General features: G+C 46.1%; 2 protein-coding genes across 2 annotated transcripts in view; both read left to right on the forward strand.

Annotated features, from left to right (window-relative positions):
* The window catches only part of Canx (calnexin), a 1,018,992-nt gene that overhangs the window by 399,569 nt on the left and 604,845 nt on the right, over positions 1-14,578 (forward strand). The window lies entirely within an intron of this gene.
* On the forward strand, positions 3,402-5,880 carry Prop1 (PROP paired-like homeobox 1). The gene is made up of 3 exons (XM_051180810.1): positions 3,402-3,510; positions 4,533-4,756; positions 5,548-5,880. The coding sequence occupies exons 1-3, from the start codon at positions 3,402-3,404 to the stop codon at positions 5,878-5,880; spliced, it is 666 nt and encodes a 221-aa protein (XP_051036767.1).

The raw sequence follows: 14,578 nt of genomic DNA on the forward strand, positions 1-14,578 counted from the left end.
ATTTATAAAACTGATTCAATCTTACATGGATATCTATTCATCAACATGTATTCTTGAATTAAGTTCTCTGAAGGATACAATCACTTATTCTCATGGTATCATTGGATGGCCATACTGAATTTAAAGAAAAGGTTCCAAGATTCTGAACCAAATTAGTCTTGGTCTTCTCTGCAGGAATCAAAGGGGCTCTTGGCAAATGTGGAACTCTTGTTGGGAAAGCATTCTTCCCAGGGTGTGAAACCATACCTTTGGTGACAGCCAGCTCCTCTTCATGGTAGGGAAAGCCTGAATCTTCTCAGCTGCCCATTCTTGAATCCCCCCTGCCAGGCTTCACTACTCTCTCACAGAACTCCTTCTGCTGGAAATCCAACTGCTGAGCATTAAGCGAGACAACAGGCCTGACTTCCCTACCTTTGGCATATGGCCAATTTTGCTTATTCTCCCAGGGCAAAGCTGCTGGGAGAGATTCTCCTGCACTGGCTCTGCTTTCCTTCATTCTCCTCTCAGGCCCATGTCACAGCACAACATGCCTGGTCCCCTGCCCTGTGTCCATTAGAAAGCTGATGAAATTGAATGTCACAGAACATCACAGCAGCTTTGCTTTGAACACTCCGTTAATTGCTTTGACTTTCTTCTGAATAGCCCCTAAGCCTTCAGGATTAAGGCTCGATTTACTAATTTATACTAAGAAAGTAATGACTATAAATAGAAAGCCAGTTCTGTGTTTCAACCTGTGTAACAGTTAATCTATCCCTGACATAGAAAACTAGAAGCTTCTAGAGAAAAAGTAAACAAGATTTTTGCATTTCACTGTAGGTTTTCCAAGGAAACATGAAAGGCTAAATTAAGAATTCCCTTGTAAACACTTTTTAAAAAAAATTATAAAACATATTTTTGAGATTTTTTTTATTTTAATCATTATCTGTAGGAGCGTTTTACCTGCATGTATGTCTGTGCACCACATGTATCTCTAGTACCCATAGGGGCCAGAAGAAGGCATCAGATCCCCTGGAACTGGAGTTACAGGTGATTGTGTACTGCCATGTAGGTCTGGGGAATCAAACCTGGGTCCTCTGCAAGATCAGCCAGTGCTCTTAACTGCTGAGCCATCTCTCCAGGCCCTAAAAAGCATATCTTTCACTTGGAGATAGCATCTGTGATTTTTTTTTAAAAAGTCTTCCTTTTAGCCTTATGATATATGTTAGATTTCTTTCTAGTTAGTCTTCATAAGGCCATATTATTTTTGAAAGTAATTAAAAACATGTTAATGACCATGGAAATTTAGCCTCCCCCTCTACAAAGCATTTGAGAGACAAAGAGGTGTGAAGATTTGTATTCTTAACCCTGTGACTAGCCATCACCCAAATCCACAAAGTTCCTTCCACTGACTGAGCTGCGTGGGGAGGCACCGACAGGAGGATTCCAACCAGGGAACAGGGATCAATGGGGACAAAGTGCTCCACAAAGGAGCAAAGAGTGCTCTCAGCTCTGCTGTGGGTCTTGTTAGGTCACAGTTCTGATGCCATAGAAAGATGAGACCCAAGATGTTGGCCCTAACAAGCTCCTGTGTATAGCTGCTGCTGCTCTTTGGGTCGTATTGTGAGTGTGAGACCCTGAGGACTGGGGTGGTGAGATGGCTCAGTGGGTTAGGGCATCTGTAGCTGAGCATGAAGATCTGAATTTGATTCCTGAGATTCATACTCATGTTGGAAGAAGAGAACCCACTTCCCACAAATTATCCTCTGACCTCCATGTATATACCATGGCATCTGCACATGCGTGTGCACACACATAAGTAATAACAAGTTGATTAGTCTTTTAAAAGGACCTTGATGATTATCATGATGGTTTTACGGGTTTTAAGGGTTGTTTAAGGAGTTAGTCTAACATTGGGGATCCTAGTGTCTTATAATGACAGTGAGTTCTGTAGGGACTTATGTGTCATCATTTAGGTGTCCTGAGAAGCCAGGACTTTATGAAGGGGGTGGGAATCATTTAGTATTGATGGAAAGTCCTGGATAGCAAAGAGTCCCCCAGTTTCCATGTGTCCTGTAAGACCCTAATGTCTGTCCCTAAGATAACAGCTTGCCTTAAAAGATGAGGCTATCTTAAGGGAACCAAAATGGACTTTCACAGTCAAGATCACCTCAAGAGAGTACGTGGGGCATTGTCCTGACCTCTCAGAGAATCACAGTGTTGAGTTTCTTTAAAGAATCATAATGGCGGTGTCTGGGAACTTGCACTTATTTCAAGGTAAGACCTGAGGTCTGGGTTAGGCAGGACCACTTGAAACTGAGATGCTATGAAGGATCACGGTTCCCTCAAGGTCACAGCACCCTGAGGGCTCTGAACGAGTGAGGGGGTGAAAGTGGAAATTGGAGAGTAATTGAGAATCTCATGTGTGGAGAGTTAGCACTGAGTGAATACTCCTTCCTAGCTGAGGGAACCCAGGGGTGAGCTTGGCCAGGAAGGGGTGAGGTGTGGGATCCAATGCCAGCAATCATGGAGAGTGAGGATGGGGGTCACCGTGTAGTGCTTGAAGGTCCTCCCGCTTCAGTGTGTCCTGGAGTGTCCTACTGTCCTAGGATGTCAAGGTATCCAAGAGGACCAGCACACCACTTATGATTTTTTACCCTCAGTTTCCTAGTTTCCTGGAAACAAGTGTTTTGAGTATGGCTCACACACTGAGATGTCAGGCCTCATTCCTGCCCCCTCCCCCTGCTGTCCTCTCCACTTCCCCCTCCCTACAGGGGGTTCTGAGGAGGGGTGTCTTCATGGGAATGTCTTCTCCTCTGTCCCCTGCCTGCTCCCAGAAGGGGGATTTAACAGGACAAAAGATCTGGTCCCCTGGGAATATGAGCTCTTGGCCTCAGCCCCTGGACCTTCTGACAAGAGCACCTTCCCTCATCCGGCTTGTGATCCTCCCCCAAGCCAGGGGGCTCTGGTGACCAAGAAATGATTGGACAGGCCCATGGGGCCAGGAGGAGGTTGTTTCTCCAAGACGAAGGGGGAAAGACAGGTAGCGTGAGAAAGTGGAGGGCTAAGAGAAAACAGAACAGTGTCAGGGAGAGAGAAGTAGAGACAGGCAGAAACTGGGCAAAGTCAAGAGAGGAGATGTCAATCCAGAGGAAGGATGGGGGGTTAGAAAAAAGGGGAAAACAGTGAGTGGACAGGTATCACACACACACACACACACACTTACACACACAGAGACACGCGCGCACACACACTCAGAGACAGAGACAGAGAGAGAGAGACAAAGAGAGAGAGACTCAGAAAAGGCTAGAAGGTAGAAACAGGGAGAAGAGAGGTCAGAAAACAAGATAGACATAGAGAAAGACTGCAGGGACTCAGAGACTGAGGACAGTAGGCTAGCCCATCTTTGGTTTGGGTGACTAGCCATGGATACTCAAAGAAGGAACCAGCAGGAAAAGCAAAGGAAGGGCCGTGCCTGTGGTCGATCCCTGCCTGAACCACATGTGACCCCTGGAACCCTGATCTCCACAGTAGGTGAGTGAATCCCCAGGGTTGGCTTGGGTCCCCGAGGGAGCAGCAGATGTGGGCCCCAAAATCTGATCGGCTTGGAGCAATGGTTTGTCCCATGGAAGGTTGAGAGATGGGAAGCAGAACTGAAGTTTGTCAAGGCTTTGGGGGTCTTAGGAAGTGACACAGCAGAAGTCCTTTGCTTTTCAGGTTGGGATGTGAGACCCTGCCTGAGGGAGCTATGGAACTGACACTTAGGGCAAAAGCAAAGTTGGAGCCTTGTTCTAGCCCAAAGTGCTTTCTTCTTGGACAGAAGGAGATGAAGGGACCGGGAGGGCAGTTCTGTGCCTGTCTGAGGACACTGGATGCAGAGTGGGAGCCACACCCTTGGTTTCCCCCTGGGAGGGGTCTCTTTATTCCAGACCCCGCCTTGCCTTAGTGCCTATCTTCCCAGGTGTCTCCTCTTGCCTCCCTCTTCTCTCTTTCCCCTGTGGCTCTTAGACTAATTAATATGAGGGCTTAGGGAGCTTTTGGGGATGAGAGGCAAGCCTTTCCCAGGAGCTCAAGTTCCTGCAAGCTAGTGGCAGGGCAAGGGTAGAGGTAATGGACTCTCGAAGAAGTATAGCCCGGGGTGGGGGCGCGGGGGGGGGGGATGTGTTGTCTACATGTAAGAGGGGCAGGGGACACTTCAGCTTCCTGAGCAGGGGCAGGTGAGGAGAAGGAGAGATGTATGAAGGAGGTTCGTGGGAGATGGAACCTGTGAGTGGCATGCTAAGTAATCCTTAGTAGACAGCAAAGAGAAGACCCTCAAGGTATGTCCTGTGGGTCATATGTGGACCCGGAGATGAAGCACACACAGGGGGTGTAACCAAAACAGTGGTAGAAGCCAGAGGCAGAAGCAGGGGTTTGGAAAGGTTAAGGAGTTCTTGTGGACAAAGAAGACAACATCTCGGGAACTAAGCAGAACACAAGGACTGGCAACAGTGGGCCAAGGATGGCTAGTAGTCCCATTAGTAAATGGGTCTTCCTCCATTTCTCTCCCTCCTCAGACACGAGCCCTGAGACTTTTAGGAGACTCCCTGGTACCGGGCTGGGGAGACCTAAGCTTTGCCCACAGAGGGGTCGTCCCCACTCCCGGCGCCGCCACCGCACCACCTTCAACCCAGCACAGCTGGAACAGCTGGAGTCAGCCTTTGGGAGGAACCAGTATCCTGACATCTGGGCTCGAGAAGGGCTTGCCCAAGACACTGGCCTCAGTGAAGCCAGAATCCAGGTGATGGTGCCCTAAGATACTGGGGAAGAAACAAATATTTCCTGGGTGTTTGGGGGGACTGTCTGAACATAATCATGGGGCTTTTAACCATAACTTAAATATTAAGCAGACTATAGGCTTCATCCACCAATCAACTCCATCTGGGGTGCACCTGACCCTAGCTCTAAGCCCATTTACATGGATGCTGATGGACTTTGGATGCAGTGCTGGAGACGTATAGTGCAGGAGTATCTAGAGCTCTTGCCCAGTATACACATAGCCAGCAGTCTGGTCCCCAACACCACACAAACAAAAAGAAAGTCAAGACCCACTCCCCAGCCTTTTATGTTGACATGAACTCCAGCCAACAGGCAGCCCTAACTATTCACACGCGTGAAGTCTTGTTTCCACACATTCCTTCCCGGTGTCTCCAGCAAAGGCTTTGATAGCCCAAACTACAAACCCTTTCTAAACCCAACCCCATGTGCAATGAAAATATTTCCCCAGTCTTCATCTCTCAGCCTCACTCTAAGGACACTTCCCTGCTATCTGAGGAAGAAAACTGCCATGGCGTCAGATTTATCTTTCTTGTTGCAAGTTGCCATTTCCTACTCAGAGTCATCAAAACTGGGAGAGTTAGATGCTGGCATGAGGATTCTGCTTCCACACCAGCCCTGGCTCACACAAGTCTCTGGAAGAGCTGTCGTTTTCCTAGCAACACCGCAGTTCCTGACTTCCTGTCCTTGAAAGTATGAGACAGGGCCACCCATTCAGGACAGGGGACTGAAGTGACTTCTCTTTCCTCTCCTCAGGTCTGGTTCCAGAACCGCAGAGCTAAGCAACGGAAGCAAGAACGGTCACTGCTCCAGCCGCTAGCCCACCTATCTCCTGCCACCTTCTCCGGCTTCTTGCCAGAGTCCCCTGCTTATCCCTACTCCTACACAACACCACCTCCACCAGTACCCTGCTTCCCTCACCCCTACAACCATGCTCTCCCCTCCCAGCCCTCCACAGGTGCCTCATTCACTCTTCCTCCCCAGCCTGAGGACTGGTACCCCGGCTTGCATCCAAACCCAGCTGGTCATCTGCCCTGTCCCCCACCCATGTTTCCCCTCAGCCTTGAGACACCAAAGTCCTGGAACTAAGTGGTGACAAGGTCACCCTCTGTCAATAACCTTTATGAAATACAAGAAAATTGGGGGCTCTCTTTTTTCCCCCGAGGGTGAAGTTAGAAACGTGGTGAGGGGCAGTTCAAGACTGGAAATAGGATCTTGATGAACTGTTGACAAGGTGAGGAGTTGAGAGAGTATGAGGAGGTTAACTGGTAGGAAATATAAGCCAAAGCGCCAACCGAGGTGATAGCAGGGCAGTGTGATGGGGTCAGTAGATGCTGTTGGTGAGTGATAGTTGAATGGGAGAACCTGAACTGAGGCTGAATATCCTGCAGTCACTCTTTCCCATTTCAGCAGACACGGGGCTTGTAGCCCTACTTTTGTATGTGTGACTCATCACCCTCCCTTTAGGTTCCCTCCCTTATTCAAGGAATGCCCGATGTAGAACACATAGACCAGCTTGTCTGCAGGAGCCTGAAGCATGTGCCTTAACCTAACTACAATCAGCTGCGGCTTTAAACATTCTTTGCTTGTGACAAAGAAACCGCTTGACCTGAGGCCAGCTTGTCCACAGACAAACCATCTAAGGCTCATCAGAGGTCATTTCCTAGGACAGGGTTTTTCCGGAAGTGCCTTGGTCACAGACCTTCCCAAAGAAACACAATATAGCCCAGTTGGTAGTACCATTTCTGTTTTGTGTAGCTTAAACTTGTTTTATTTGTAACTCACTCATTGGTGGGGTCATGGAAGAATCTTTAGAAAACAGACCTCCACAGTTAATCCTGATACTTGTATATTTTCTTATATAACAGAAATGTCTGCAGTCAAAATTCCTGTAGGATACATCTAGATAATTATCTCATTACGCCAGACAAATGTCCAGAAATATTTTGGAGTTAGATTTTTAGATGCACAAGTTCTGCAGCTGACATTTTAACCTGTTACAAAAAAAATATTCTCAGTCAGCTATGATAGGCCAGTTTTTGGGAGAATCTCCAGTTGAAGGGCTGTGTGAACTATACAGTGAGTTCTGTGCCAGGCTGAGATACACAGTGAGACCTTGTCTAAAAAACAAATCCAAAAATATTCCCAAAGAGTTACATGTGTTCTAAGTACGTACAGATTTTTATTGTCATTATTGGCAATTCAGTCTAGCAACAATTTACACTGCACTAGGTTTTAAAAAGAATGCAGAAGTGATACAGGGGTGTCCATCTTTAGGGTATTGGTAAGATGAGGTGTCTACAAATGTATTGGGAGACATTCATTGTTGCCTAGGGACTCTTGAGGCCCTTGGTCTGAAGGTTGGATATGACAGACATGAGGAGATGTGCATGGATTATGCAAATAGTATGCAAATCATTGAGCATTCTTGTAGCTGGGTCTCTGAGGAAGCATCTACAACCAGTTCCACACAGATGCTGAGAGTGACCCCCGCTAGTCCTGAGTCCATCAAAAATATTAGTTTCAGCACATCCTTGATGGTTTTTGGGTTTTTTTTTTTTTTTTTTTTTTTTTTTTTTTTGTCATTTTTGGCAATTGAGAGTGAAATCACTTTTACTCATCTTTAAATTTTCCTTTATTTCTAGAGAGAGAAAGTTTAATTTTTTCTTTCTCTGTAGCATGAGTTATTGATGTAGCTGTGGGTTGATGTAGCCATCTTTCACTTGTTCTTGAGAATGTTGTGGGTGATGCTTGTACATATGGAAACTGCTTTTAACTGTTTGTAACTTGTTTTCTGCCTTTTCAACGAGGGTTTCTTAAGAAGGTTGAACCCCAGTTCCCTAGACAGCTATTGCAGGTAATGAGTTAGCTTTCATTTTAAATGTCTAGAATTGTGCCCATTTTGTAAAACCAGTCTTTTGGTTCATTTTCTGTGTTCTAGGCTTTACAGGAGAAACCAGCTAATGAAATCATTGCTTTCACTGGCTTCTTCAAAGTTTTTTTTTTCATCATTTAGACAAAAACAGCTTTGAATACTCTGAAATTTAATTTACTACTTGCAATAAAATAGTCCTGTGTATTCTTCCCCTCGATCCAATAAATCCAATATTGGGTTGGTTATTCCTGTATCATTTCTTTGATGGTGTAACTTTGCCCTATGGCTTTGTAAGGCCATATGTTTTCATGCATAAGGCTCTAGTGTATATAGGGGCAGCTGTAGCCCCCAAGTCCTTTCTCTCTGTTCCACACCAGAACTGGAGTGTTCAACAACTAAAATGTGAATACTGGGTAAAATGTAAAGGTCTCTTAACCAAACACAAGGCGCGTCATGTCATTTCTTTCAGACTTCTGTGGTTCTCAGAAAGTTCTTGTTTGGTTTAGACTTACTTTAATGAGCCACAGTCTCATTATGTGTCACAGGCTGGCCTTGAACTTGCTGTGCTTCCCTGACAGGCCTGCTACTCTCAGTTCTTGTGTCTCAGCCTCCTGAGTATGGGGTTACAAGCATGCACCACCACATCTAGGCAAGAAAGTGCTTTTGCTTTTTAAGGAAGACACAGCTTAAAGATACTTTATACATTATACATATACATACATACATACATACGTACATATATATGCTCTCTGTAACTCAAATGGGGATTTTTAGATATTTTATATATGTGTGTATCTTTAAATTATAAAAACTCCTAGGGAGAAGTTTTTCAAAAAACATCTTCAATGTGTCATATCATTACATAGCTTTAAATATGCAACCTTTATTTTAAAGTTAAAGTTGATCATACATATATATATATATATACATACCTACATAAAGGGAAATATTAAGACCACACAGGAATAGCAAGCCCCAGGACCAGGAAGGAGATCTGGGTGTTCACACAGAGGTGCTCTGTTCTGTGTGGGGTATCTGACTATGAAATAGTCCTAAGATGTTCTGGATTCCTCTGGCAGCATGCACACACATGCATAAATAAATATGAACCTTTAAAACACACTTTAAATAACTATTTTCAAAACAAACCCCTGCTTTGATTAGAGGAACTAATTGTAGAATTTGTCGAATGAATGAACAGATAGATAAGATTCAGTGGGGAACCCAGAGGGTGCCTAGAAACACAGGGGCATCTTGAAGTAGGTAGGCAAGCCCAGCAAGCCCAGCAGAGAGGATGTGCTTCAGTCAGTGCCCAGTGCCCTGCATCCCCTTGAGATATAGCATCCTTCAGGAGAAATGAAGAGAAAGTTCAGGTTAATCTCAATAAACAAATGAAGGGACAAATGTTATAGTAGTTTAGTGTACCTAGCTTTGCTCAAAATTTAAAAATGCTTTAGGTTATTTTTAAAATTTTATTTTATGCCAGGCATTGGTGGCTCACACCTTTAGTCCCAGCACTTGGGAAGCAGAGGCAGGTGGATCTCTGTGAGTTCGAGGCCAGGCTAGTCTACAAAGCAAGTTCCAGGACAGGCTCCAAAGCAATACATAGAAACCCTGTCTCAAAAAAACAAAAACAACAGCAACAACAAAAAGCAAAAAAGACTTTATTTTATGAATTTTTGCAAGACCTTTGCCACCCCTAGAACAGAGCAGGGGGAGACGAGGAGATCGGGGGATTTCTTTGCATATGATAAAGTGACCCACAAAATGAGTTGAGAGTGAGTAATCCAACAATGATTTTAAAGATATCTGCAACTGCCCAGTTTGGGCAACAATCCTGCTCAGGTGGTTGAGCCAGGGTCCTCATTCTTCACAGGTCATCCCCCTACTGATCCTCTACTCCTCCAAGTGAGGCTGATGCTCCTGGCAACAGCGATGTTTGGTCCCTTTAGCCAGAATCCCCTCTTCCCCCTCCTGTTTCCCCTTAGTTATTTTCTGTTCTCTGGTCTTCACTTTGCTCTTCTGTTATAAATTCAAGCTCTTCCATCCAGTGAGCTCATATCGGTCTGCAGCAAAGTCTCTTTTCTTCTAATGAAAAAAAATACCTGGGATTAAATCTATTTCTTCCCTTTTATTACCCAGCTCTAGTTTTCTTTGACAAAAGTCTTGCACGTGCTAGGCTGTACAGGTTACAGCTTAGCCACACCTTCCATTTTTTTAAGATTATAAAAATTGGTTTATTGTAAAAGAAATTCAAGAATAACCAGTTAACTTCTTATTCACATGCTACCCACTAGAGCCAGGAAGCATTAAACGCTTTTATATCAGGAAGGGCACAACAAGAAAGACAACACAGACAACAGTGTGTGGAGTGTACAGGTGACAGGGCACTGGTGAACAATTTGCCAGAGCCGCAGAGTAAGTGCATCCTCCGTGTGGGCAGACTAGCCTTAGTGTGGGGAGAGTATGGGAAGGTGGGCACGGCCTGGCGAAGCTAGTGGGGCCGTGATGGGAAAGCTTTTATAAACTTCTTTCTCTTCAGTAAAGACTTAACTCACATCTTGCGATCAGTAAAGAAGGTGTTCCTAAACTTTGAGTCTCTTAAGCTGACCCACAAAGTGAGATGTGCCATCTTCCTTCTCCCTCGGGATCGTTGACCTGGCTAATACCTCGGTGTCCAGCATCACTCAGTACCTGACAGCTCTCTGGCCTTATCACATGGTTTGTGCAGACTGCAGGGACTTGAGCACCCTTCTCTGAATCACGACCACACATTCCATTCTAACAGCCTATCTTAGAACTGCACTTTGCACAGCAGGTGAAGAAAATGTGCCAGGATGCTAGAATCCAATCCGGCTTACTAGGGACTTCCAGGGGCAGGAAAACAAAACAGACAAAAAACACCCACACTGAGTTATGCAGCTATTCTTGGAGCTTTCACAGGAGTCAGTTAACAGCTCCTGGTGGATAGTTGGCCCTGAGCATAGGAGCAGCTTCAGGACAGTGATGGGTGATTGTTCCTGAGGCTTTACCTTACAGCCCAGGGTCCTGAGGAGAGGTATGGCCAGAGCTTCCACTTCTGAGACTTGCCAATGGTTCTAATGACACACACACTAGGTCTGCTGGACCATGACTTGACTGAAATTTAAGTTTGGGAGATTTTTTTTTCTCCTCAGGAATAGTTTGTTTTGAGAATGATAAATGAAATGAGTGTTGTGGCTGCCCCCAGACAAGATAATGCAAGGGGATTTCCCCAGAAGAGAGCTCCAAGGGTTGGGCCACCTCAGTGAGACTGGTGAGAGGTGCTATCTGAAGGCAGACCAGGAACAGGGCTTGAAGTCTCCTAACAGGGACAGGGTTTTTATTTTTGGTAGTCTGGTCCACCCTTTCAACTTTTCTCGAGGACTGCAGATACCACAAGGCTAATTTCCAGAAGGAAGCAGAGTTCTCTTACTGGACGTGAGGTCAGAGACCTCAAGGATGTGGCTCATGGGCTTTGGAAAAAGGTGCTGCTGCTGCTGCTGATGATGATGAAGGTGATCACACAGCTCTGGAAGGAAACACCGGAGAGTCCCCGTGTCTAATAGCGCCGAGGGTCCTCCAACAATAAAATGTCCTCTGTGACATTAACCAACCTGTGTGCCCATCGATTTATCCTGTGTCCTCCATAAAATACAGAAACGATCCACAAGCCTAAGTGTGGAAGAGAGAAGAGAATACAGGACCGTGCTATTTTTTGAGGGACACTTGACTTAATGGAAAATTACAGAACTGAGGGTGCAGAACTCTTGCTCTTGTGTAATAGGAGCGAGGAGGGCAGATTGGAAATGTGCCTCCTCACTTCCCCCTTTCTCTCAGTCTCTCAGGAGGACGTATAACTGCCCTGAGCCCCTCCTGTGGCTCCGACCTGAAGCACTATCCTGTTTGCAGTTTTCCTTCCTTGCTTTTTAGGCTCCTCACACTGCTCTCCCATGTTAGAGACCCAGAGGCAAGTCAGGGACAATGCCACTAATCCACTGGATGCAGAATCACCTATGACAGTCTTGAACTCTACCAGATCCCTCTGTCCAGGTCAGTATCCAACTCAGGCCAGAACTTCACAAGCATGTGAACCAAGGAACTTCTAACTGCAGCCCCAGGACTAGAGGCAGAGGCAGCAAAAGAGCAGGTGTCCTGGGAAAGACTTGTTTTCTGCCTTTGCAGAACCCACAGGTGCAGCTCACTGGGCAATGTCATTAACACAAGAAAACCGAAGTTCAGATCTTCCTGTCCATTCCCTTTTACATTCTGATTTCTTCCTCCTTCCCTCAGGCTCCCAGGCGGGAGGAGCAACCTCCTGTTGACTTACATTGGAACGCTTTGCTTAGTTCCGCCTACCTGCAGACTCTTCATCGCTCTTCAGACTCTTCCAGGCTCTTTTCACCCACTCACAGAGGTACAGAGGAAAGGAGGCATGCAGAGTCGCTCACCCATCCCTGCTATACCACACGAGGCCACCCAGGCTCACAGGAAGTCACCCTCATCTGTCCTCTGGCTTGTGGACTTTTCTGAGAGCTTCCATGGTGAAGGTCTATACTTCATACTTAATTACTTCCCAGCAGGAACCTAGAACCAGGGTTCTCTAACCTAAAGCCAGTGAGCTTTTTCCTCAGTGAGTGGTTTCAGAGTACATACCACTCCCCCAACACAGTGGAGGACTCCTACCTCCCAAGTTCATTTTAGATTGTCAAATATACAGTGCTTAATCCAAGGGGTGGGATGCCTTGGCCATGCACTTATTTTTAAAGACTTTATGTGTGTGTGTTTACATCAGTGGGTGGGTACACATGCGTGTATGCAGTTGCACAAATGCAGAGGCTAGAAGAGGGTGTTGGGTGTCTTCCTCATCTACTCTGTCTATCCCTTTAAGGCAGAGCAAATCACAGTGATCCTCCTGTCTCTGCCACACTCAGAGCTGGGGTTTCAGACTTGCAGGGGGTACGAAGCTTCTTATGTGGGTGCTGTGATCCAAACACTAGTCCTTGTGACTGGCATCGAGTGTTCTTAGCCATTGAGCCATCTCTCCAGCCACACACCCCCCCCATTTTTTCCTTTGAGAGGAGTTAATGTCTAGCCTCAAACTAGCTGGGGGTGAGCCTCCTGTCTTCTCCCAAGTGCTGAAGTTACAGACTTGTGCCACCACACCCAGTTTATGCAGTGCTGGAGAACTGAACCCAGGGCCCTGTGCATGCTACTCAGTTACAACTCCAGCCTTGCCAGATGGTTTATAACAGATGTGTGGACCTTGCCCCAGAGAGCCAGGTACCAAGAAGAAGCTTCCCCCTCAACCCTAACCAACCAATGAAATGTTGGGAATAATGTACAAGGTCATTATTGGGAATAATGTACAAGGTCAGATTTCCTTAAAGTTTGTTGAAAATTGGCCTCCATTTCTCCATAAGACACAGGAAGATGATGCCACAGTCAACTTCAGTTAACTTGACACAACAGAGTAAACTAAGACAAGGGAACCTCAACTGAAGATTGCCTTGATCAAACTGGCCTGCATCTATGTTTATGGGGCATTTTGTTAATTGTTAATTGATGTAGGAGCCAGCCAGCCTACCATGGGTGGCACCATCCCTAAGCACATGGTCTTGAGCTTCATAAGAAAGCTGGGGTGGTGGGGGAGTGCTCTACTGTTTTGAGCTCCTGCCTTGGCTTTCCTCTATTATTGACTGTACCCTGCAAACTGAAACAAACCCTTTCTTCCCAAATGTTTGTTCTGGTCAGTGTTTTCATTACTGCAACAAGAAACCAAACTAGGGAAAATGGTCTTATATTGTCCAATGACAGGCCACACATACACACACCAGTCCCTCGAGGGATCTAATAAGCCATCAGCGAGCTCTAGCAGAGGCAGGGAGGGGCTCAGCAGGATCTAAAAGGCTGTCAGCAGAACTAGATGACAGGACCCTAGTCATTAGCTTCAGGTGTCAACTTGACGTGGCCTACAGCCATCCAAGGGAGTCTCAATTGAATTGCCTGGACCAGACTCATCTGTGGCCACATCTGTGAGAGATGGTCTTGACTGGTGATTGATGTGGGATGGCCCAGCCTGTCATTAACCACAACATCCCTAGGCAGATAGACCTGGGCTGTGTAAGAAAGCTAGATGAGCATGAGCCCGTGAGTGAGCCAGAGCAAGTCAACAAGTGACAGGAGACAATAATCTCATCAGCCTGAGGCTGGCACAGGGATGGCTGGGTTAGTATCCTAACCTGACTAGCCAGGGTGTTTGAAGCTAACATTCAAGAGTTCTCCTTTCTGATCCAGGAGCAAGGTACTAACTAGGGAAGAGCCCAGGAATCGGGCACCCTGGCGTACAAAAAGGAGTAGGACAGCACTGTCCTCTGGTGGTCACTAGGCAGCACTGCACTGGGAACACTAAGATAAGTACATACACAAAAAAATCTACAGCCAGAGGTCCCATAGACTGCCCAGGCCTTCTAACTGAGACCCACGTTCAGGGGGTCTGAGTGGGTCCAATGCTGGATTCCCAGCTATCAGTCTTGGGGCCCATTGGCTTCTACTTGTTCAGGTCAGCTGTTACTGTGGGTTTCTGTAGTCTGGTCTTGTCCTCCCCCTCTGCATCTGGATTCCAGTTCTGCTCAGTGTTTAGCTGTGGATGTCTGTTTCTGTTTCCATCAGCTACTAGACGAGGGCTCCATGATGGTGGATAAGTTAGTCATCAATCTCATTATCAGGGAAGGGCATTTAAGGTAGTCTTTCCACTGTTGCTCAAATTGTTAGTTGGGGTCATCTTTGTAGGTCTCTGGACATTTCTCTAAGGTCAGTTTTCTCTTCAAACCTATAGCATATAACAACACCCTCTTTTAAGGTATCTCCTCTCTCTCTTTTTTATTTGTTATT

The sequence above is a fragment of the Phodopus roborovskii genome, unplaced genomic scaffold (assembly GCF_943737965.1).
Source record: "Phodopus roborovskii unplaced genomic scaffold, PHOROB, whole genome shotgun sequence".
In the NCBI taxonomy this organism is placed as follows: domain Eukaryota; kingdom Metazoa; phylum Chordata; class Mammalia; order Rodentia; family Cricetidae; genus Phodopus; species Phodopus roborovskii.

What these genes read in the sequence shown, in the direction of transcription:
- Prop1 (XM_051180810.1), top strand. Translation starts at nt 3,402, where the DNA reads ATGGATACTCAAAGAAGGAACCAGCAGGAAAAGCAAAGGAAGGGCCGT. An exon ending in AACCCTGATCTCCACAGTAG is followed by an intron (nt 3,511 to 4,532) that starts GTGAGTGAATCC and finishes CTCCCTCCTCAG; the next exon opens with ACACGAGCCCTGAGACTTTT. An exon ending in TCAGTGAAGCCAGAATCCAG is followed by an intron (nt 4,757 to 5,547) that starts GTGATGGTGCCC and finishes TCCTCTCCTCAG; the next exon opens with GTCTGGTTCCAGAACCGCAG.